This window comes from Felis catus, chromosome F1 (assembly GCF_018350175.1).
Source record: "Felis catus isolate Fca126 chromosome F1, F.catus_Fca126_mat1.0, whole genome shotgun sequence".
NCBI classification, from domain to species: Eukaryota; Metazoa; Chordata; class Mammalia; order Carnivora; family Felidae; genus Felis; species Felis catus.
The window spans coordinates 32,408,422-32,434,245 of NC_058384.1; the positions used below are offsets into that span (position 1 = coordinate 32,408,422).

The 25,824-nt window shown below is 44.6% G+C and overlaps 1 protein-coding gene across 18 annotated transcripts in view; it reads right to left on the bottom strand.

Annotated features, from left to right (window-relative positions):
* HHAT (hedgehog acyltransferase) overlaps positions 1-25,824 on the bottom strand; it is a 318,442-nt gene that overhangs the window by 129,764 nt on the left and 162,854 nt on the right. For all 18 annotated transcript variants that reach the window (XM_023247996.2, XM_045049167.1, XM_045049166.1 and 15 more), the window contains one exon: positions 11,074-11,109. In XM_023247996.2, the coding sequence (XP_023103764.2) occupies positions 11,074-11,109 (36 nt within the window). The remainder of the gene's footprint in view (positions 1-11,073; positions 11,110-25,824) is intronic.

The following is a 25,824-nucleotide window of genomic DNA, read 5'->3' on the forward strand; positions in this document are numbered from 1 at the left end:
AGTGCTGGGTGAGAGGCCCCAAACCCGGACCTCTGCCTCTCAAAGCTGGAAGGCACTGCCGCCAGGCTCACCAGCATGCATTCCAGGTCCTACCTGCACGTACCTGTTCTCATCGGAGTCTAAAATAGAGGGAAGGGGGAATCTGAGACCCTTCCCACACCGCAGGAAAGCAAATTTCTGGCTTCCATCTGGCATGGAAACCCCATAGGGCAGAATGATCCCAGGAACTAGAAAAAGAATTCGAAAAAGAGGCAGCACCACCATCATTACTTAACAAATGTCCTGTCAAGTAAATAACCCATCTGCACTAGCTCAGACCGCGTGGATCTCACAGCCTGTCTTGCTCAGCAGCATCCCTGACTCAGAGCTTTTTACACTTAAAATAATGTCTCTACATTGCAAATTTTCTCAATTAATTCACCAGTGGCTCTTCTTGATTTTTTTAAAAGATACATTTATTCCCTGGAACATCTGTATTGATAGAAGCTATGTATGGTAGGAAGTGAATTCTGCATTTCAACTCTCAAGAACATGAAGGGTTTCTTTTAGTTTTCTTTTTTTTAATCTGGGTTTTCTAATTAACAAACCTAATATAGCACAGCCGTGAAGATGAAGAATTCTAAAAACTTCTTCCTTAAAAGTGGCAGTAAGACAGAAGCAAAGTAGATCTAAGAAATCTTCTAAGAGCTGAAAATTACTGTAATGTGGAGCATAATCATCAAGGCCATTCCAACCCCCAGATTCTACAAAGAAAGGAAAGGACCACAAGCCACTCCAAGTGTTTCAGTCTGGACAATAAATAAGAAAAGCTGTCTTGGACTGTGACCGTGATGGGTGAAGCCGGGGGAGGGGGCGTGGTTTTTGACAAGAAAGGGGAGAAAACACCAATGCCTTATGTGAGGCCTTTCAGGAGCAAACCAGATGGGACTCTGCTCCAGGCAGCCCCAGGGGGGAGCCAGCGTTGTGGATGTAGGAGGCCTCCTGTCCTAACAGTGGCTGACATCCAAGAAGAGAGGCACTGGGAGAGGAGTGCTGAGGGCTGAGAACGGGCCTTCGGAGACCCTGCAGATAAAGTTCCAGGGAAGAGCGAGAGGCTGGGCTTGTAGGGAGCTCCCAAGACAAGATGGTTACTTCTCACCAGGGGAAGGCTGCAAACCTCCATTCTGAGCGAGCCTCCTGGAGCCAACCCCACTCTCTCCAGCTGCCCATGCTTCTAGAGAGGGCCTACTGCCACGTTCCACCATGGTTTCATTGCCTCCAAGTTAATGCCCATGTGCACAACCATACCTTTTACAATATACCAAGCAAACATAAGCAGAGGGAAATAGAAGGGTAGTTTGGGGCTATTGTTCCTCAGCAGAGCAGCTCTCACAGCAGCTGGTTGTCAGAGAACCTTCCCTGGGGAGCAAGGACAGGCCTGGGTCACCGAGCTCCAGCTTGGGGTGGAGCAGCATGGCAATGGCTGAGGTTTAAGAATCCCAATTTCACTAACTTGCCAGCTCAGCCTGTCGCAGTGAGTTTTAAAAAATATAAATCAAATCATGTTACTCCCCTACTTACAACCTTCCAGTGGGCTTTAAAAGGGAACCCAATCCTCTCCACAGTCTGGCAGTGGCCTCTGCCTCCAGACTTCTGTGGATTCCTTGCTCCATGACCCTGCAAGCCCCACAGCTTCCTTCCCTTCTATTCCTCACGGGCCTCCTCTTCATCTCAGGGCCTCGGCGCCTGCCCTGCTCCCTGCCTGGAACAGCCTAGCCCAGACCCTGCTCTGGCTGCCTCCTCCTCCTCACTCACATCTCTGCTCAGTGTCCCCAGGTGCCTCAGAGAAGCCTTTCCTATCTTTCCCGTGCGGTCACAAATGGCTCTCAGCCCGTGCCCTCCCATCACCTCATGGGAGTCACTGTGCCCACTGACTTGTTTGCTTGTGTATTCTGTCTCCACCCACTGCAATGCAAGCCAACTGACGGCAGGACATTGTCCACCTATCACTGCCTTTCCCCCAGCTCCTGGAAGACTACTAGGACCACTTACTGGTTACAGAAATGGATTATGTGAAAAGATAAGGAGATGGTTACCAATAAGTCCGTTACATTTTTAAGAGTTAAAATTTATTCATTCAAACATTAAAAAAAAAAAATTAATGGTGCCAGACGCTCAGGCAGCCCCCTACCCTACACTCAGACTGGGAACACTGGGTTTCAGCTCTGTCATGAAGGAAATGAACTTAATCTGTTGCTTTCCTTTTTGTTTTAATGGAAAAAGCATTACATTTTTAAAAAATGAGATATAATTGACATATAACGTTAAAAACAAGACAACAGACCCAAAATGGAGTTGCTAATGCTAAGCCCCACATGGAGACTTAATCAAACGGAGACTTAACTGCAGTTTCCACTCTCCCAGAAATGGAATCTTAAACCAGTCAGTCAGGAATCACTACATCAGCACAGGTTAGGTAATGTGACCCACAGACCACAGCCATTCCCCTTAGCAAAGTAAGCAAAGTAACCCTGCAAAAACCAATCCAGTTTTTCGCCTAGTTTTTGCTTTGTTCCCACTCTCTCCTGGCTATGCAAGTCTTTCATTATATACAGCTCCTCAGGGCTCCTTTCTCTCTGGCTAGATTGCTTACTGCCCTGTTTTGGTTCCTTTTTGCTCAAATAAACTCTTCAAACTTTACACACGCCTCAGTGTATCTTTTAACAAACATCCTATTAAATTTCAGGTACACAGCATAAAAGGCCCAATATGTGTATGTTGCAAAGTGATCACCAGGGTAAGTCTAGTTAACAACCATCATCTCGTGTGGTTATGAATTTGTGTGTGTAATGAGAACTTTTAAGATCTACTTTCTTAGCAACTTTCAGATTTGCAATTCAGTATTATCAGCTGTAATCACCACACTACGCATTACATTCTCCGGGACTTACTGATTTCACAACAAGAAGTTTGGACCTCTCAAAGGGCCCTCTGTACATTAGACACTATGGGGTATTATTGGAAATGTATTCACGAACCAGACCCTGCTCTCAAAAAGCTCACTGTTGAGGAGGAATGTTTGAGATGCGCAAGCTATAGGCTCCAAACTTCCCTGAGCATACGGGTCACCTGGAGCGAGTGGTAATGATACTGATTCCTGCCACCTTGCCCCATCTAAAATATTCTGGCAGAATCCCATGGTCTTGGAAGCTTGGGAGGTAGTGCTATCAAGGGAGAAAGAGGAAGGCTGCTTGAAGGAGGCAGCATTGAGATGGACTTGAGATGGGGCAGGATTTGGATGTGGAGGAGGGATGGGCGAATCAGGCATAGGAAACCCATGAGCAAAGGAAAGAAGCCAGGAAATTTGGGAGGGACAGAAAGCCGCATTTGGTTCCATTTGGCCACTGTGCAAAGGGAAATAATGGTGAGATGAGGTGGAAAGGCGGCCTGAAGACCAACTGTGGTGGCCCAGGACATGAGGGTATAGTCCGATTTTGACTGAAGGGAAGAGAAGTACCGACTGGTTCTGAGAAGGGAGTGACAGCATCAGGTAAGTAGGCAATTTACAGAAGAGCAACCAGTGGCTCAGAAAGGGTTAATGAGCTACCTAAAGTCACACTGGTGGAAGGAGAAAGGCCAGAACTCAAACCTGCTACTCTGATTCCAGAGGTAAGGGGGTGGGAGGAGAAGGACAGAACCAGCCCTTACTGAGTCCTCAAGTGTTTCCAGGCACAGAGCCAAGTGATTACCATGTATTATCCCACCTCACCACACCTGTAGGAGGTAAGAAGCCTGAGTTTCAGACAAAAGTGCATATCCTTTCTCCAGAAACAGGAAGGAAAGGGTGAGGGGGAAGATGTGAAGGAGACAGACTCAACAGGATTGGGAAACTGAGCAAAGGAACGATGGTGGAAGCAGGGCAGCGCCATGGAAGAGGGGACAGTCTCGTGGAAGGGGGTGGGGACAGCCTGGTAAAGGCGGGGGGGAAGCCCCATGGAAGCAGGATAGCTTCTCTTCAGCACCCTGCCTGCACTTTCATTAACTGCCTCTGTCGGGCCTGCTTTGGACTCTGGCTTTCTTCACTTTTTATTTAAAACACTTTGTTACCGGAACACCACACAGATCATTAGCTGCTGGTTTTCATAAACCACAAGTGGAATGAAAGAAAGGTTTAAAAAGAATGCTGTGCTACTGCAGTCGCTTCAGAGAAGATGAGCTTGCAGCAGGCAGGGACAAAAGACACTTGGTGGCTCCCCCAGGTGCCACTTCTCCCTTCCAGTTGCCACAAAGAGAAAATCAGCAGGGCCTAATTAGGACTGCAAAGACGCAGAGTTTAGGCTCACCTCAGGTGGGAGCAGCTCTTAATCAGCACATTTGCTTTCCATGCCACTATTAAAATTTATTTCCTTGGACAAACGAAAGTTGACTTCCACGTTATATTTATAAAATTAAAACTCCAGAATCCTAGGGGCACCTGGGTGGCTCAGTCAGATCAATTCTCGATTTTGGCTCAGGTCATGATCCCAGGGACGTGTGATCAAGCCCAGCACCAGGATCTGCATGGAGCATGGAGCGTGCTTAAGATTCTCTCTCACTTCCTTTGCCCCTCTGCACACACTCTCTCTCCCTCTCTCTTTCAAAAAAATAAAAATAGGGGCACCTGGGTGGCTCAGTCGGTTGAGCGTCCGACTTCGGCTCAGGTTGTGATCTCAGAGTCTGTGAGTTTGAGCCCCGCATCGGGCTCTGTGCCGACAGCTCGGAGCCTGGAGCCTGTTTCGGATTCTGTGTCTCCCCTCTCTCTCTCTGACCTTCCCCCGTTCATGCTCTGTCTCTCTCGGTCTCAAAAAAATAAATAAAGGTAAAAAAAATTTAAAAAAAAATAAAAATAAAAATACATAAAATAAATTAAAAAATAATTTTTTTTAAGTTTATTTATTTTGAGAGAGAGAGAGAGAACACATGAGTCGGGGAGGGGCAGAGAGGGAGGGAGAGAATCCAAAGCAGGCTCCATGCTGCCAGCTATGGAGCCTGATATGGGGCTCAAACCCACAAACCACGAGATCATGACTTGAGCCAAAACCAAGAGTCAGAGGCTTAACTGACTGAGCCACCCAGGCACCCCTAAAAAATAAAAAAATTAATTTAAAAACATCTAAAATCCTATGTAACAAATCAGGTATTTTGCCTCTGAATTATCTTATGTGTGTGTTTAGAATATATACATAACAGTTTTATCTTTCTTTTATATTTATGTACAAAAATATCTACACACACATACAATAACTCAGAGACAAAACGCCTGTATATATATATGCATATATACGCATCTTGTGTGTGTGTATATATACACATATATACACATATATGTATACACACATACATATGTGTGTGTATGTATATATATATACACACACACACACACATATATATATATATCTTTAGATGTTTCACGTATGCATTTTAGTGTTTCTAAACTCCTAGACTGAATACAGATGCTAATTATCTTCCTATTACCATCTGGTTCTTACTTCCAGGGCCAAATGCCTACCTTCCTCTCCTTAACCTCTGTTTCCAGAGCAGCTTAGAGCCTAAACGGGGATCAACTATCCTAAGGAAAGAGGGAGGCTTATCCCCAGCTCTCTTCCTTCTTCTCGGGAGGAGTCTTTAGCCCAAATTAATCCTTCATTTGACTGCTTGCCTTCTTAAAGGCAGACTCTTTTGAACATTTCACACATCACAGAATCCAAGACATATTTCAAATGATGGTGAGCAGACTTCTTTGTCAACACCATGAATGCTACAATTGACTACAGCAAATGTGGTGGTAGACTTTGTGGTGCTCGAAATAAAGGAGGTTAAAAAACTGCCCTGTGATTCATGAAGCTCAAAACACCAACATTTTTTAGCCCAAACAACCCTTCTATTCTGTGCTAGAGCTAGTTTTATGAATGGGTCGGGTATAGGGTGTCACCCAGGGAAAGCCAAAAGCAGCTTTGTGCCTTTCAGAATTCAGTGAGCCATTAATTCACACATTACTGCAATTCGCTGCCCTCTGGCAATTCAAAGACTCCAGACTGTGCTGGAATCTCAGGATCCCCCTCCAGAGGAACAAAAGGCACCACAAGTGAACAGTTCTCCCATTCTACCTTCTCTCTCACCAGAGCAAAACGCTTCACAGGGGCATACACTGTTTCATACAAACATTAGCATCTCTGTAGGATTAAATCTACACTATATTGAACACCATTCTAAAAGCAGAATCTGTTTACTCACAGAAAGGAATTTCTCTTCTACTCTGGAGATCTCAAATAGCTTTAGGGCCACACCAGAGGCTCAGTGACGTTTTCTATTTGCCGAAGAAGTATCAGTGGCAGGAGCCCACACTGCGTTTCTGCTAGTCCTGACAGGACATCAAGACACTATCCTTAGGACAAAAGTAGCGACTCTGATGTACTCACACATGATCTTTAGAATAAAAATGGAAAATAGTGGTAAAGAAAACTTATTTTGCTATTTACAAAAAAAAAATTCTTATTTGAAATGAATTATATAGCTGAGTATAAATAATATAGAAAAGAAGATGAAAGTACAGGTAGTATTTTTTCTAATTTTTAAATGTGTAAGACTAATGGCAATGCAAAAATTGTAAAAGGAAGACAGACAAATCTAATCTTTCAGACATCACAGAAGATGGATGGCTTCAGGTCTTCTTTTGAAAGTCAGGATGACATCCTGTATCACTTAAAACTATTCCCTAATGTGAGGAACTCAGAGAAGGGCAGGAGGGCAGGTACAAAGCAGTTACAGCGTGCGTTTGTAAGAAGGGTGCAGCTGCCTACAACTCTGGGTAAAATGGAAAAATGCCTGGGGACGCCTGGGTGGCTCAGTCAGTTAAGTGTCTGACTCTTGATTTGGGCTCAGGTGGTGATCTCACGTTTCCTGAGATGGAGCCTGAGCCAGGCATCGAGCTCTGTGCTAATGTGGAGTCTGCTGAGGATTCTCCCTCTCCCCTCCCTGCCCCCCGCCCCACTCTCTGCCCTCCCCTGCTCACAACTCCCACCTCTCTCTCAAATCAATAAACTTTAAAAAAGAGAGAAAAATGCCTCAGTCAGCAAGAATCCAACCCAACATCACTAATCATTTTTACTTCCTTGCCAAAACTAAACTAAGCTAAACTTAAACACGCTACCCTGGTCTTTAAAATGAAACAGAGCTATTTTCTTCCATAATCTCTCTTCCCAGATTGGGCTTTTTTTTTTTTTTTTTCCTTTTTCTTTTGTAGAGTTACATTAAGAATCCCAACCAAGAGCCTTCTTCTGGGGCTATTCTTAAGTGAGTTGTGATTACTGTTTCCTGAAAGTCTTTCCTTTGATTTCTGTGAGATTTGGAAGGACTGAGGTCACTCGATTTTCCCACAGTCGTCATAAAACACCAATACCAAAAATGCTCACATTTCATTAAACGTGACAGCTCCTTCCTGCCCCACAGCTCAGTGAAATACCCCAACAGCTTAAAGGGAAGCATGCCCCACCTTGCAGTTGCCTGGGCTGGGATTACAGATAGGGCTCCTGGCTTTGTGGAAATTTATGTCATTCCAGAGAAGTCGACATTGCTTCCATCAACATAAAAGATGCAGCTGATTAATTTCAGGGAGGCTGCAGTTTCTCTTATGGCAAACACAAAGTGTTCAATACAGCCGATGACCCAGAGTACATGTTAAGAGCTTGTTGTAGCCAATGAATGTAGTTAATTAAAAAAAAATCGATGCCAATTTCTCCAACACCTCCTCTTTTACAAAGGGAATATATTTTCTTCTCTTAGCCAATACAGGGTGAGAAGGATTCAAGCAGCACTGCCTCACTCTTCCAACCCTACAGTTCTCTGCAGTGACTGAGTAACAGGAAAATGCCATTGCTCTGTGGGCCGCAAAGACACCACTCCCTGCCTTTGCTTCCCAGCTCCCAGGGCAATCACTTGCTGCTTCTCTCCACCCAACTGAAACCACTTTCTCTAAGTCTAAAGGACACTTAACACCTTCTGGTGACTAAATACAAGAGCCCCTCCAATTAAAAAGAAAAAAATCTCCACTCAAACCACCCTCTCCACCAGCTGCCTGGCCTTTCTTCCTTCTCCTTCACAGCTTAACTCCTTTTTTTTTTCTTTTGAGACACACACACACACACACACACACACACACACACACACAGACAGAGGGAGCGTGAGCAGGGGAGGGGCAGAGGGAGACTGAGAGGGGGAGAGAGACAGAATCTCAAACATACTCCACGCTCAGCACAGAGCCCAACATGAGGGCTGGATCCCATGACCCTGGGATCATGACCCAAGCAGAAGTCGAGTGAGATGCTCAAATGACCGAGCCACCCAGGCACCCCCACTGCTTAACTCCTTGAGACAGTTGCTGCTGCCACTCCATCACCCGCCCCTCACACAGTGCCCCAACCCACTTCAACCTGACTTCAAGGCCATCATGCCAGTGAAATAGTTCTCACTAAGGCGCCCATGAGAAACAGTGCTCAGTCCCCTTCAGTCTTAACCTCCCAAGCCAGGAGCAGAAAGGATGCATTTCTAAAGGGAGCTACAAATAAAGGGGTGATACCTCCACCCCATCCTGGGATTCCTAAGAGATGGAGAACTGGAGGCTCCCAGCAACTACCTCCCCCCAACATCTCTATCCTCCAGCTCCCAAACTGGGAGGAGCATAAAGGAAGGAACTCAGAGTCTTCAAATTCTTGGCTTGGTGCAGAGTGTATCATGGCCATGGGGGAAGGGGGTGGAATGAGGAGACTTCATCACAGAGACTGGGCACTCCTGCAAGAAGGGGAGACTGACCCCCTCATTCCCCAAGTGGATACACAACAAACATGTTGATTTGCTCTGCCCTTACCAGAGCAAAGGAAAGGACAACTGCAGAGAGATGTCAGGGCAGAAAGAAGCCTTAACCCCTACTTCTGCTTGGTTCACAGAACACTAAGGTGACGAGTTAGAGCATCTCACCAGTACCACCCAAAAGGGCCAACCGCCAGGACAAAGGGATCCCAGCACCAGTTACATTAGAAACACTGAACTTCCCCCTTTCCCTCCTCCCCACCCAACACAGGAAATGCGGTTGGGTCCCAGAAGAAGGAAAGGCAGGAGGGGTCCCAGAGGCAGACCACCCCTCCCCCCACCTCAAGGCCCCTCACACCATAAGCCTGGCAAGTGATAAGCTCAGGGAAAGCTTTAAATCAAATGCCTGTTTGGGGCGCCTGGGTGGAGCAGTCGGTTAAGCGTCCGACTTCAGCCAGGTCACGATCTCGCGGTCCGGGAGTTCGAGCCCCGCGTCAGGCTCTGGGCTGATGGCTCCGAGCCTGTTTCCGATTCTGTGTCTCCCTCTCTCTCTGCCCCTCCCCCGTTCATGCTCTGTCTCTCTCTGTCGCAAAAATAAATAAACGTTGAAAAAAAAAATGCCTGTTTTTCTCATAGTGGTATTCCCAGACGTATCCAAGTACATGGCCCACGACAGGATTGATAATTCTTTGTTGAATAAATGGCTGAACAGTTTCTTCTTAATCCTTGCCCTCCTTGTCCTTTCTGCCTCATTTTGTTCATTCACTCGAAGCACAAATGTTTGTTGAAGGTTGACTCTACAATCTAATCACAGAAAGGTGACTAAGACACGTTCCCTGCCCTCAAGAAAGTTAGTAGAGAAAATAAAGTACAAACTTGCATCCGCCACAAGGATCAGGTGAACAGTGGCATGGTAGCAGGACAAAGTACCAAAGACACTAACTCAAAAATCCAAACCACTCCTGGAAGTGTACCCAGACTGCTTTTATCAGCGTACACATGGAATCCTCATGCCTGCCTTTTCGGTGAACTCTGGTCTTTCATCCCTCCTGCTGTAATGCATTTACCCTTTAATGCATCAAGGGTAGTAGTTAACGCACTACCATCTATGTGTGATATCCTGGAGAATGCTAGGGAAATCTATATTCCTTGGGCCTAGGGTGGGCCAAAAAGATCTCAATGCACACCTTTGGATGAGGCCCTGGAGAAATGACGAGGTGTGGGTGGCCTTTCTTGGAACACCACTGTATGTGACGCAGCACGAAGGAAATGTTGTGGGTTTAGGATAAAGGCGATGCCAATGATGCACGTTTCCCTTCAGACAGCATCTTACCCACAGAAAGACGGCCCTGCATGGTGGTGAGCTGAACCACTGTAACACCTACCCAGAAAATCACATGGGATTTATAACTGTGTATTAGCAGACTCTTAGAATTAGCATTTACAGTCTCCTATTTGCAGAAAGCAAATCACTCTACATAATTTCCAGTTCCCTTGTAATCACTAGCTTACAGTCCCTTCGGAAACCATTATTGCTTCTCACGTGCCTTTCTGACAAGTGTTTTTTATGACCATTTTTCACCATTATTAGAATAATACATGCCCAATACAAAAAAATCTAGAAAATACAGCAAAGTTGACAGCAGAAAAATATGCAAATTTTTACCAGCCCTGTTAGTATTCTGGTATATTTCCATTTAACCTCTGTTTGATTTAATAGCTATTTGGAATTAATATGCCCCATAAGCCACTCTGGTAAAAATCACCAATAAACTTAGGATATAAACTGCCATCTGTAATCTCTTCCAATTATGAACGAGGTTGTATCTGCATGACTATAAAACAACCAGTAGATTCAACTTTAAAAGCTTAAATTCAATGGAGGGAAAATTGGTGAAGTGGGTTGTTTAAGGTATGAAGGCAAGCTGACTCTCTTCATTTCTCTATTTGTCTTCCCAGCAGCCCAGCACTTGGAACAAGTTTGCCCATGCTTTTGGGAAACTACCACTTTAGCTATAAACCGCTTTACACAGAAGTTCCTCTGACTGTTTAAAAAAAGGATAATTTTGCGTGCAATTCTTGGAGGCCCAAAACACCGTGATGTTAGCAGTGTGTGGGGTTTTTTTTTTTTTGACAAGTATACAATTGCCATTATTTAACAAAATATTTAAAAAGGATTGTATTTTCATCTCAGTCTTCCATAACAGACATGCTATGCAATGATATCTAGAATTAAAATGATGGGCTTACCTGATTAAGAAATCATGCAGTCCAACGTCAAAATACCTGTTCAAAGAAGACACAGACAAGTATATCAGTAAAAGAAATGCGCAGCAATGGCAGACTTGACCAAAAACATGTAAATTGCATTCAGAGCACGGTGAATAAATCAATCACTCTGTAACAGTGGTTCTCAAAGTATAGCCCCTGGAGTGGGGCCATTACAGCAGCATTACCTGGGAACTTGCTGGACATGCGAATTCTCAGGCCCTACCTCAGGCATACTGATTCAGACACTCTGGGGATGGGGCTCAGCAATTAGATTTGACAAGCCCTCCAGGCAATTCTGATGCAGAACCACTGCTCTATGATAGCAAAAGTGTCTCAGCAAGTCTACGCTTTTTCTCTAGAAAAAAAAAAAAGCCACAGGGTAGATTTTGTCACTTTGCCAGTAGGTGAGTCCTTTTATCACACTAGTTGTCTTAGATGTTTACTTGCTCAAAAATAAATGAAATTATGTTTTACAAGTACAAAACCATTGGGGCCAAAGGTAAGAACAGGGGGTGGGGAAGCGTCAACTCTGTCCTTCCATGCTCCTCCCAGCCGCAGTCCCCAGAGCATTTTTTTTAAAATTTTTTGATGTGTGTTTATTTTTGAGAGACAGAGAGAGACGGAGTGTGAGCAGGGGAGAGGCAGAGAGAGAGGGATACCCACAATCCTAAGCAGGCTCCAGGCTCTGAGCTGTCAGCACAGAACCCAACACGGGATCGAATTCACAAGTTGCGAGGTCACGACCTGAGCCAAAGTCGGATGCTTAATGGATGGAGCCACCCAGGTGCCCCTGTCCCTGGAGCTTTTTACCAAAGAGCAGCCCTGTCCATAGCTGGGTCTGCCCTGGGAGGGAAGAGAGAAGAGCAGCTCCATGCACTTGCTGGTGAGCCTGCCCTTGTGCCTGGGCCTCTCACCAGGCACCTCCCACCAGTAAGTCCTGGGCAGTGGTGGACCCTTTCACATACAACTTCCCCTGACACCCCCAAATGGGCTGAGTCCATATGAATGGCACTGCCTTGGTTTCTCTACCACATTTGTTCTCCCTACACCTCTAACCACTTAACCAGTGTCCTTCTCTCACCTTTGGGTCTGGTTGTGAGTAAAAAGGCTCAGTGGCCAGAACCGTGATGCTGCTGTCCACCACACATAACCACTACTCCTAACACCTAGAAGGTGGTCACTGTGTCCCACCCAACAGACTGGCCTCCCAGGTTAGCAGAGTAAAGCCTGCCAGAGTAAAGCCTGAGTTACTTCTGTCCCTACAGACAATGAGCAAGAGAAACAGAAATCCCCCCTAGAGTGGGGTCTGACTGCCCAGGCCCTGACTGTCCCTAGGTTCCAGCTCCACCCCTGCCCTGTTTCTGGAACATTCCAGCATGCCTGGAACCTCACCTCACCTGACATCTAGCAGATGCTTACTGACATTAAAGTAGGATGCCTTTGGGTACCTTTAAATGGCAAGCTTCCTTTGTGTACTGAAGCATCTGTTTACAGGTCAATGGACAGAGTAGGATAGAAGAGAGCAACAAAGTTCACTGGATCACTTACCTGAAGTCATTACACGATTCAAGGAAGATACATAAGTCTTCTGAAAAGAGCTCTAAAGGGAGATGTCCCTGCAGGATTAGCTGATTTGCTTCAGTTGATATTACACTGACCTGAGATGCTAAGTTCTGCCTACAATCATATTTAATGCAAATTAAAAAAAAAAAAAACTGAAATGATCCCTCCTCTCAACTCAAACCAAGGCCATGTTCCTCGGCCACATAAGTAAATATTCATATGACAGATAGCAATTTTAAGATCTCCAGGATCTGCAACGTGGGAGATACAAGTTTGTATAGATTAGAACAAAGATCTCAGCTTCCTTCACTCATCCAAAACCTATTCAGCCCTTTCAATTACATCAGCTACATAAAGCATCAGACTCTGTTGCAGGAATCATAGCATAAAACAGACACAGATGGGATCAAAAAGAACCACAATATGGTGGTGAGGTAGGTGAAAGAAGATTCTGAGGGAGTAATGAACAACCTAATAATATTCACAGAAATGACTATGAAGTATTTAGAAGGTGGCAACTACTGTACGGTGCCCACATACACAAGCCATTGCCGGTGAGGCCAGGGATTGGCATCTCCATTCATCAGTGCAGGGAACTAAAGCGGAGAGGCTAAATGACCTGCAGAGCTCACAGCTAGTAGAGGACAAATCTGGGAGTCAACTGGACCCTAAAAGCCATGAATTGCTTACTCTTCCCACTAAAAGCATAGGCTCTCACTACCTCTCATTATTAATAATTGAAAATTATTCTTCATTCTAAGAACCGGTCCCTTTCCACCTCCTCTGATTTCTGGTTTTCCCACTATGGCTGCCCGGCCCCAGGCAAGCCCACCCCCTGCCTCCCTGGGCACAGCTGCCCCACAAGTGCCATCTATCTCCCTGAGTCTTAGAATCAAGTCAGGTTCTGGGAAGTTATATACCTTCTCTAGGCTGCAGCTTCTCCGTGGGAAAATGGATAGCCCTTACTCATGGAGGGTTATGAGAATTAAGTGATAAGCAAAAATACAGTGCTTAGCACAGTGCTTGGTATACTGTGAGTACTCAATAAATAGTAATCTCCTTCCCTCCAATTTTTAAGAGAAGTTGTGGTTTATATATACAATGGAATACTACTTGGCAATGAGAAAGAATGAAATATGGCCCTCTGTAGCAACGTGGATGGAACTGAAGAGTGTTATGCTAAGTGAAATAAGTCATACAGAGAAAGACAGATACCATATGTTTTCACTATTATGTGGATCCTGAGAAACTTAACAGAAGACCATAGGGGAGGGGAAGGAAAAAAAAAAGTTACAGAGAGGGAAGGAGGCAAACCATGAAAGACTCTTAAAAACTGAGAATAAACTGAGGGTTGATGGGAGGTGGGAGGGAGGGGAAAGTGGGTGATGGGCATTGAGGAAGGTACCTGTTGGGATGAGCACTGGGTGTTGTATGGAAACCAATTTGACAATAAACTTAATATTAAAAAAATAAAAAAGAAGAGAGAAAGAAAGAAAGAAAGAAAGAAAGAAAGAAAGAAAGAAAGAAAGAAAGAAAGAAAGAAAGAAAGAAAGAAAGAAAGAGAGAGAGTGAGTGAGTTGTTTTAATGGAAGCCCAATAGTAGGAGAAGGAAACCACATCGAAAGGACATAACAGATCTCACTATGCAGCCCAGAAAGACAGGTGAGGTGATCCAGGGCACAGGGAGGGCCTGAACAGTAGGGTAGAGGGTAGTACAGCTGGAGAGCTGAGGGACAGGGACAGAACTCAGGAAACAGGCAAGGGAGCAGGAAGACCAATTATTCTATGGAGGCCTCATAGGGAGCCTTGAAGTTGGATGTGAGAGCCGGCGGGGAGTGCAGGGGAGCGGGGTCTTGCCACCAGGCAGGGAAGGCATCATCCTATCCTGCCTGCCCTGGCCCTGACTGGCATCTCACTAAGAAGTGCCAGCACACACTGGTGCATGCCCAGCTTCACCTGCCACCACGGTATCCTCTAAAATCTAGGGCCTAAATGTACAGAAGTCAGTGATTGTGGCACATGGTGTTTCAGAACATTTCTTCTTGTGCATGTGTGGCTGGTCACGGATGGAATTTGGGGCTGGGACAAGTGGGTGTCTTTAAGCACCCTGTGATAGGCAGGCTTGGGAGGAGCTGACAGTCACTTGGAAACAAATGGAATGAAGAAGGTCAATGGGGATTGGCAACATAAAATGTACCACGAAAAATGTAAGGGGAAGAAAACAGAATTTCCTCACAGGTATTCATGTCTTACTCTTTCGCTACATCAATTCATCTGTGTTGATATTCATTCATTCATTCATTCATTCAACCGAGAGATATTTTGTCAGAGCCTTCTGTGTGCCTGGCGCTGCTCCAGCCCTGAGGACATGGGCGACAATAACACAACAAGGGCCCCACCACACACGGCACCCACGTCTTAGGTGGAAGGGGTGAACAGTAAGTAAGCCCTCCATAAAGAAGAGAACACCAGAGGCCGAGAACTCACACAGGTGACAGGACAGAGGGGTGGACCACACAGCTGCTCAGGGAAGTCCTCTCTGGCCAGGTGACATCCGGGTTGAGATCTGTATGGTCAGAAAGGGCGAGCAATGCCAAGACCGGAGGAAGAGTGTTCCAGGCAGCAGGACATGCGGGAAAAGCCCCAAGGTGGGAAGGAATGCGGCAGGATGGAGGAAAGGAAGAAGCCAGCATGACTGGGACAAGCTGAAGTGGGGGAGGGGGGCAGGGAGCAGATCTGAAAAGGCTGTACCTAAGGGTTAGGGCTTCATTTCAACATCCATGGGAAGCACAGAGGGTCTTTACCAGGGGAATGCTATTTTTTTCATTTGTTTAAATTTCATTCATTTAGGGGTGTGCTTTGATTTATCTGTGTATGAAAAGAATACTCTGGGTGTCCTGAAGAGAAAGGATGGGGACAGAAGCAGGGCAGGGAGCTGCTGCAGTCTAGGTGACAGGTGACGGGGACTCACCCCAGATGCAAACACTGGAAACAGAGCGGAGACACGGGGATGGATTCAGACATGATTCTGTGGACGAGTACAAAAACTTGCTCTTTGAGAGAGGGAGGGAAGGAGGGACAGAGGGGAAAAAGTAATCTGCAAAACAACAGAGGGCCTCACAGCCCGCAGTTCCACACCAAGCAACTGGTGGCTCAGCCAGGCCGTGGCTGCTTCTGGAAGCTCCACAGGAATGCTTGGTGGCCCACATCCAGGCCAATGGAATGACAATATTCTGTGACTGGTTTAATTTGGAGAATGGCTCCCCTGCTGGAAGAACTGTAAATTATGGCAATGGTTTGGGATCTTTTTAATGAATTTATTGTGGTAGAATACACACAACATAAAACTTCCATTTTAACCATTTCTTAAGTGTACAACTCAGTGGCATTAAGTACACTCACACTGTTGTGCAAACAACACCACCGCCCACATCCAGAACTTTTTCAACCTTCCACTCCTCTTTACCATGGTAAGGCTGATTGGGGGTCTTTCCAAAGGGTTCAGGGGCGCCCCCTCACATGGGGCTGTGTCTTTAATTTCAAAACACGAGCCAACCAATGAAGTCTAGAGATCTCTTCTCACTTAGTCTTCCTGTATAGATGTAAAAGATGCCTTCAGGAACTAGAATAATAAAGGAAATATGCTTTTCTTATTCTAGAATTGTATGCCAGGCACTGGCTAGGCCCTCAGTGTATTCCCTCTTCCAGTCCTCACCACCTGCCAAAATAGATCCTTATTTTATAAAGCCTCATGTCCTTATCCCCTATCACATAGCTGGTAAATGGCCAAGTCAGGATCAAGCTGAGTAACAAATGTCAAAGTCAGCACTTTTTCCCTTTCTGTGCTCAGCCGCTGACTCATCTAACAAATATTTACCATGTGCCGGGTAGTGAGAATTCAGTAATGCACAGCACAGAGCCCCTACCTCAAGGAAAGTTGAGCCTAGTAAAGAATGGCGGAGTCAACAAGAATTTCAATACAGTGTGATTGATAACAATGTTCTACCCCCCCCCCCCACAATGGATTGCAAATTCCATGAGGGCAAGAACCAGAGCTGGCCACTGAGCAGATTCGCAATAAGTACCTGCTGAGTGAACCAACATGTGAATGATGTGCTGTAATAAGGCACCGATTCCTCCGTCTGCTTTGGCACTGAGCACAGGACATTGCAGATAGAGATGCTCAAAGTGGTTATTTAATACATCAATTACTATGCATAAATATATAAAATACATACCCACAGATGGAAATGAGGCTTCTCTTCTGAAACAAGATATCTATCAAAGTGTAGCACAATACATCTTATCACCTTCTAAGAAAATGATCTCTCATAGCTACCAGCCCACGGTAAGGCAGGATTTCCTTAAGAGACATGAGAAACAGTGACCTTGCACATATTACCCTTGATTCCTTCCAGAAATCAAAACTAGGAAGTCTTTTATGTGTGGATGTGATATGGAAGTTTTTGCTGTCTGAACATCAACTGGTAGCAGCAGCGGGAGGCAGCTTTCAGCTTGCTGCATAAAAAGAAAGTTTCAAATAAGCTGCAATGTTCTAATACAGCTGTGAACTTCCCATCACAGGGTGAGCTCAAGCATGGGTTGTAAGGGTATTCAGAGGAGACTGAACCATTGCACAGAAAGCTGGGATGAATGGATGACCTTGAAGGGTCTGCCTAGCCTCAGGCTTCCAAGTCCCTGTTTAGTCACTTTCAGGAAGCATCTCCAAGTCGGAACACTCCCTTCCACAGCAGCAGCTCCTCTGATGACCATCAGCACGGTTGCAAACTGTGCCTGGGCTAATGCTCCCGCAGCAGCCCTGATGGCTTATTTATTACCATTTTGATTGCTGGCCTTGGTAGAGCCCCACAGGGCACTAGAATTAAGCTCAACGCACCTGACACAGGAGTGCTGCAGGAGTGTTTACCCCCAGAGCAACCCCCGTGCTGGCAGAGGATGGTCAGCCCCACAGAGCATCTCCTTGGCAGAACTTGGAGTAGAACCCACAGGTGGTTCCAGGACTTGCCCTGCTCTGCCAGGCTGCCTGCCTTCCGGGCTTCAGGTCCTCAGGACCACAGCTGGTATGGTCACTTAGCAAGCCACGCGCAGGGCAGTGTTTGGATGAAGCATCACTTTCAGATCTCAGCTCTTGTTCTACTTCTTCAACCCACAGACCTCACAGCTTCTCATCTCCAGACGTGTTCATCCCACTAGTTGGCCGCCAGAGTTTAGCTCTCTCACATTCCTGCCTAGAAGTGTGAAACTGACTTGGTTGGAAGTAAAAACCAAATCAAATCACTAGGAAAATAAAGTTTATACCCAGACTCAAGGAGTCCTGACCAGTTCTGGCCAGGCTACCTAACTTAAATTCAAAGAATGGAAAAGACCTTAAAGTCTACCTAAGCTGACCTCCTCACTTGCCAGAGTGGGAAATAGGATAAAAAAGATGAGGTAATCCTCACACAGTTCCACAACCAGCAGCAGAGCCAAGATTAACAGTCCCCGAGACCCTACTTCATCATTCAACATGTCACAACACAGCCCTCCTCCCAGTCTCAACTGGCATCTTTATTTTCAGGGGACGTCCCAGACAGTACTGGCAACAGGCCTCCTGATGACAGCACATAATAACGGGCACCATGTCATACCACGTCCATCCCGGCTGTGAAAGTCATGCGAATACAAAGCCTGCAGGATGCCTCTGCAGAAGCCCTCGCTCTCTCACGTTCCTTCCACCATCTGGTCCTGTCTGGACCTAACCTGCATATCAATTTGAGATTCAGAGCCTGCTGAAAGTCAACAATAAATAGTGATGCTGGGTGTTATCTATAATAACCAAATTATGGGAACAGCCCAAGTGTCCAGCATTTGATGAATAGAAAAGGAAGATGTGGTGTGTGGACCTATGCATGCATGTACGCATACTATGGAATATTACTAAGCCATAAAAAATAATCAAGTCTTGCCTTTTGCAATGACACGGATATAGCTAGAGTGTCTTATGGTAAGTGAAATAAATCAGGGAAAATAAATACCATATGATCTCATTCATATGTGGAATTTAAAAAGCCAAACCAATAAGCAAATGGGGAGGGGGAAGGAGGGAGGCAAACCAAGAAACAGACTCTTAACCCTAGAGAACAAACCAGAGAGGAGGGGGGCAGTGAAATAGGTGATGGGGATTAAGGAGGCACTTACTGTGATGAGCACTGGGGGATGTAAGGAACTGTTCAATGTCTATATTGTACACCTGAAACTACTATTACACTGCATGTTGACTAACAGGAATTTGAATAAAAGCTTTTTTAAAAAAGCGATGCTGGGGGAGCAGGAAAAGGGAAAGTGAACTTAGGCCAGAAAGACCCCATTTGATGAAACACCAAAGTCCGACGGGAAAGTAGAAAGTGAGAACTGTAGCCCATGAGGACAAATTCTAAAAAGCAAACATAGTACAAAATGGTGTCGGGTTTCACAGGACATGCTCTTCGCTCCACCAGACAAGTGTGTCTGCCATCAGATCATTTATTAGCCAGAAAATTCTGGGAAAGTAGCCCAAAAGCCAGGTCATCTGGGCATTTCAGAGTACTGGAGAAAGAAAAGGAGAGAAGGTGCTAGTTTCAGGTATAAAGGGCTCAAGAGTGAAGAGCTTTACAGGAGAAACCACATCTCCCAATACGTGGAATTTAGGTCTGTGCTCCAGCTATCTCATTTAATAGTACTTGACCATGGACAAAAAAAAAAAAAAAAAAAAAAATCACTGCTCCACATCACAGTTGTTTTAACTGTGGCACAGAGAAAATAATACCTATGGCACAAAAAAAGGAACAAACGTAGTGGGTACAAGTGGTTTATAATAAACCTTCCACAAATGCTCAAGATTATTTTCTTTCCTCCTCAGATTTTATGAAGTCCCCAAAGACTCTTTTCTAAACCGCATCAATGCCTTCTGCATTCATTCATCCAGCAAACATTTATCAAGCACCTTCTAGATGTCAGACACTGCAAGAGATGTCTAGGATACAACAGCTAAGTCCCCACCCTTGTGTATATTCCAGAAACAACTCCTGTATCTGATGGGTGATTTGAAAACACTTTCTCTCAGTCTGTGGCTTATTTTCTTAAAAGTATCTTTTGAAGCACAAAAGTTTTAAATTTTTAAAGATCCACGTTGTCATTTTTTTTTTCTATCGTGGACCATGTATTTGGTATCATTACGTAAGACAGCTTTGCCTAACCCATGGTCCTGAAGATTTTTCTCCTATGTTTTCTCCTAAAAGTTTTAAGCGTAGCTCTTACATTTCAGCCTTTAATCTATTTTAAGTTAATTTTTGTGCCCACCATGAGGTAAGAGTCTAAGTTTATCTAGCTTTCCATGTCTTCATGTAAAAATGTCTCCTGGACATCCCTGTCAACATGGAGGTCACTGGCAGCTTTGACAATTGTGTAGTCTCGTTGAGTGGTGGAAATGGAAGCCAGACCAGAGCCAAGAGCAGAGTGAATAAAAGGAGAGGAAGCAGAGACAGTGGCATATAAATAACTCATGCAATGACTTTGGTTCTGAAGAGGAGGGGGAAGGGTAATAGCCGCAAAGGGATAAGACAAACGAGGTTGTGTTTTGTTTATCTGGAGAGAAATCTTCCACTGGGATAGGTGATGGGTGCAGATGGCAGAAGACTTCATGGAGGCAAGAATTTTAACAGAATAGGAAGCAGAGCTATCGTGAGAGAAAAATGGATAATGCTTAGACTCCTCCCACTGGAAGCCAACTGGCAGTGACTCCCACAGAACATCACTCAGGTTGGAACACAAAGTGTTACTGAGATGCAGGGGAGCTGATTCCAGAGCCGCAGGAGATGGTAACAGATGTGCTCTTCTTTCTTCCGGATGGCACTTGCAACAGTGATGCCCCTAAGGGGCAACCGGAACAGCAACACAGAAGGAGAAAACTCTGTATCTCTGATGGCACTACTGATAGGGTCCTGCTGATCCTGCCCCGCCCCCTGCTGCCTCTGACAACACAGCTACTCAGTTATCTCCAAATAGAGAGTAATAACTGACTTGTGCCTTTCATTCCCCCCTCAGGAAAGACTGTATAGAGACATGGACCTCAGCTCCAATTTATAAAGTAAACTGGGCCCAAGATACCCAGTGCTTCAGGAACCACAACCAAGTAGGTCAGGCATCAAAAAGTTGGGGCTTAGGAACTGGGCAATTAAACAAGTCAACGCTTACCCAAAATAATGCCACCAGGTCTCAAAAATGTAACACAAAGCAAATGCTTACACAATCTTAAAGGTTGATAATTTCTTCTCTGACAGAATGTGGCCCAAGGTTGGAAACAGATATGTTTCCAGTCAGTCATGTTATTAAAATTGCATTCCAATGCTCAGCTTTGCTCTTGTGAGTACACATTACAATGAAGATCCTTCATGATACAGAGTTTGATGAAGCTGCCCACTACAGCTGGGAAAACTGCCATCACATGATCATATCAAGGACCTAGTTTTGCTTCTTGGAAGAGTCGAACATTTGGTTCTTCCACTGTCACTAATCCAAGGCCAACTAGTTTGAAAAGACAGAAACAAGATTCAAGTGTGTTTTTAACAGGGGTAAGGTACACAGGTTTTTCCTCCTTTTTTACAGGGAAATAAAAAATTCTTTACTATAATGGAATTCAAAAATAATGATCATTATATCTAAAAGTGATACTTAACAGGGCACCTGGGTGGCTCAGTCGGTTGGGTGTCCGACTTTGGCTCAGGTCACGATCTTGAGGTTCGTGAGTTCGAGCCCCGCGTTGGGCTCTGTGCTGACACCTCAGAGCCTGGAGCCTGCTTCCAATTCTGTGTCTCCCTCTGTCTCCCTCTCTCTCTGCCCCTCTCCTGCTCATGCTATGTCTCTCTCTCTCAAAAATAAACATTAAAATAAAAATTTTTAACCGATACTTAATAATACATTTTAAAATAAATTCAGTATTAGCATCATTCTCACTAAATTATACCCTTTCCCTCCTCAGTTTAATTTTCACACCCATTATATACCGGAGCCTTGGTAAGAATGCCCTTTTGTATTTACCTTCTACTTGACTGTCTAGGATATAATCAGATTCCAGAGTTTAAAACATCACGTCTCCAAACGTCTACAGCCTCTCCTAACTAATTGCTAGCAAAACTTCTTAGTCTCTCCTTGGGCATCTCTTTCACCTAAATGACACTAGCTAATCAAAATGAATATGACTATCTTTCCTTCAAGCTCTCTTTACTGAAATCCAGAAGAACAAAATAAAGGAGGTCATAGAGCAACAATCTGTCAATGGGAGAATAACCCCTATCACAATGCAGGAGCACAATGCAGGAGCAGAGACCACAGGGACACAGATGGGGATGGAGTTCTGTGGGGCTGTGTCACCATACAAGGCTCAAGGCTTGAAGCAGCAGGACACAAATGCTCTCACCAGGACTGAACAGGACATAATGCATAAGTCTGATCAGCACAGCAGAGCCAGCAAAGTCAAGTCAAGAGACTGCAAGGCAGAGAGCTTACACACACACAAAAACTCGTGGCTTCTCATAAACCACCATGGAAACACTTGCTTTTGTTCTTCATAGTTATAATACAAAAGCCAGATCAAGAGGCCAACCCTGGAGCAACCTCACCAGAGGATCCTTGTTCAGACAGCATTCTGGACAGGGAAGAAGACATATTTTCTGCAGCGGACTGACAGTGCAGCTTGGTCTATCGGGAATCTAGCCTGCAGGGATGTGTACAGGTTGGGACCTAAAGGGATCTTCAAAGTTCTGAAGTTCAGTAGTCCTTAAACCGCTCACTCGGGCTCTTGTCAGTGGTTAGCACCTGTGTCATAAAAATTAAACCCCTCTCCCTTTGGATGTTACCAAAAATGAGACGGCCTTCAAAGGCAAAAGAGATCTTATTTCAAAAACACAGGAATTACATCGTAAATAATCTCCGACATTTTAAAGTTGACAAATTTTAAGAAAAATCAAAATAAATTACCTTTAATAGGAACACTGATGCTACTACAAGTACTACACCTCGTTCTTCTGAACATAAACCCGTTCAAGAGAATAAAGAATTTAATTTCCTCCTCTCCTCAACAAATATGTATCATATTTACCATGGGCCACATTCTGTCAGGTGCTGCCTACAGTTTCTGCTTTGCATGAGCCTCCAGCTTAGGGAGACAACTGATACATAAATTTAAAAACCACAGTAAGCTCAGCATGCTATGAGAGCATCTCTTGGAGAATAAAAGGGCCTCTATCCCCGGGAGCCTGCCGAGTGACAGTCCTCCCTTTATCCCCTGTGACCGGCAGATGAGGAAGAGCCCTCCGTCACCAAGGTCTTCACTAGTCAGAAAAGACCTAAGGCTGCAGGGCTGACAAGTATGAGCCTTCCGAGGCACAAACAATAAACACCAAGCCACGAGGCTTCCAATAAATTGGTAGCATCCACTTCATCCCCAAGAAACGACTCCATTTTGAAACTCCCACAGTTTGAAGTTAAAAGCCAGGGGCCATATGTTTCTACTTAGTGTTGTGCTTTCTACTGGTCTCCTAACTATTTAACTAGAACCTTCTAGCCTGCTTAGAGCCTGTTAGTACCTCAAAGATAGTTTATTCTTTCTCAGTCACTTATGCTTCTAAACAAAATAAAAGGAAACAAAACAAAACCAAAAAATACCAGCTAGGAGAGCTAAAACATTTCTTTTTCAGGGCAGGGTAGATCAAATTACATAAAAAGTCACGTTGGTAATTATTCTGTAAGATTCCTTTAAGTAGGGTACACCTTTATTTATGTAATAACCCCCCTTCACAAAACATTAAGGTTTCAGTATAGCCATTTACCTACAGGTAGAATCTTCCACAAGCTCATTACCTAGACCACAGTCACAGAGCAATAAACAAGCAGGAAAAAAAAGGCAGCAAGTATAACTACTACCAGAAGCCTATGTACTATATACTATGAGACTCTTGAGTCAAGCCACACAGCTGTGCATAATACACGGTCACAGATCTGAAGTGGGAATTTACAAACAGTAGATGGACTTGTCCAATGACAAGGTCAAAGATACAGAACCACAGAAACCAGACAGGCAAACTATGAAAGGACACTAGAGCAGGATCATTTTATTTAGGGATAAGCAGTCCCAGGCAGCACATTTAGACTTCCGTGGTACTGTTTCATTGTAAAACTCACTGGTGTTAATATTCATGGTCTGAGAGTCAGTGGTAATTAATTGTGGGAGTAGAAGAGTATCAATAACAAAGCTGCTGAAACAGGCTTCTGCCAGCTAATGGACACCTCTGCCCCATGGTGTCCAAGATTAGACACTGTAGAGCAGTGTTTCTTAAACATTTTTCCTACATGACCCACATTAAAAAATGTAGCTCCTATCTCAAGCCAGCATTCACAAATATAGAGAGACTGTGGTAGCCAGGCTCCAAGATGGCCCTCAGTGGTCCTCACCTCCTGGCATTCACACCTAGGTGCGGTCCCCATCATGCCAAGATTGGTGTGTGTGAAATCTGGCAGAGGTGATGACCTGTCATTGTTGAGAACAGGTCATAAAGACCTGTCATTGTTGAGAACAGGTGACTTCCGTGTTGGGGATGCTGTCTTGTTCCCTTTCTCTGATGATGTGCTCTGGTGAAAGCCCACTATGATGTCATGAGCAACACTAAGAAAGACCCATGGGGCCAGGAGCTGAGCCTCCTGCCAACAGCCACAGGAGTGACTTGGAAGCGGGTCCCAGTGACTGTAGCCCTGGTGGCCAGCTTGTCTTCAACCTGAGTCAAACCAACCAGCTCGGCAGCCCCTAACCCCCAGAAATAATAGACGCTTGTTGTTTTAAACTGCTAGGTTTGGGAGATAATTGTTACACAGAAATAGATAACTTCTACTGGTGTATAACTGAAACAAGAAGTTTCAAGAAGCCTTACTTACTTTTACTCTGAGCAATTCAGTGATATTTTCTATTCTGCTCCATTTTTCATAAAGCTGTTTGCAACTCACTAAAATGAGTATGTTCTACCAATAGGTAGAACCTAAGTGACTCAGTAAACATTAACAATATACCAAATAGCTTGAGTCCCATGTATGTATTGATGTGTGTGTATATATATACACACACACGTATGTATACACATACACACTTGTGAATATGCATATAGACAGATAGATACAGAGAGAGTATATACTAACAAACCATATCCATATCTATTATTTCCACTGATTCTCACAATAACTCAGAGTAAGGCAAGGATTAAGATCCTACTTTCCAGGTGAGTAAAATATGATGCTCAAAAAAGTCTGTCTAACTTGCCTGAAGTTGAAGAACTAAGAATAGCAGAACCGAGCCCAGCACCCAGGCCTTCTAACTCCTGGTACTTCCCCAGATGCAATCCATTATATAAATTTCTCCTTATATACCTATATAAGGATATATGCATATTAAAAATTTAGTAGACATTTAGTAATAGGTAACATTTTAAGTTTGTAATCTACTATGTAACTATCCTCCTGGATTTTCATTTAGTCACCCAGGACATCACACTCTCCTACTTTTCCTCAGACCTCACTGGCTGCTCCTTCTCAGATGCCTTTGCTGATTCCAAACTGTCACTGCCAGAGAGTCAGGGCTCCTTAGTCCTGGATCCTCTTCTCTATATGCTCATTCCTATGGTCTCACCACCAAGTCTCTCTATCTATAGAGAGAGTTAGTATTTCCAATTTGGACCTCTCTCCTGTACTCCAGACCCATGTATCTCCTCGCCTTTTTAAATATCTCCCCTTGGGTGTCTAAGAGAAATTTCAAACTCGGTACATCCAAAATTTAAGTCCTGATGGCCCCTTGCATCTACCCTCCTGTAGCCTTCCCTTTCCGTTAAAGGCAACTCTGTGCTTCCAGCTGCTCAGGCCAAACACACTGCAGTCATCGTAGACAGTGAGCTCCAGAATCAACACAATTGTGAGATGAAAGAAACAAACGAACAAACCAAATCTAGCATGTGTCTGCTTTAGCAGAGGGACAAAAGAATTAATAATGTATCTTTGTGCTCACTAAACCACACCAGAGGGTCATTCTCAACTTCAAGTGCCTGCTGTAAAGAGAGACTGACAAAGAGGAGCAAGCTTAGAGGCTACAAA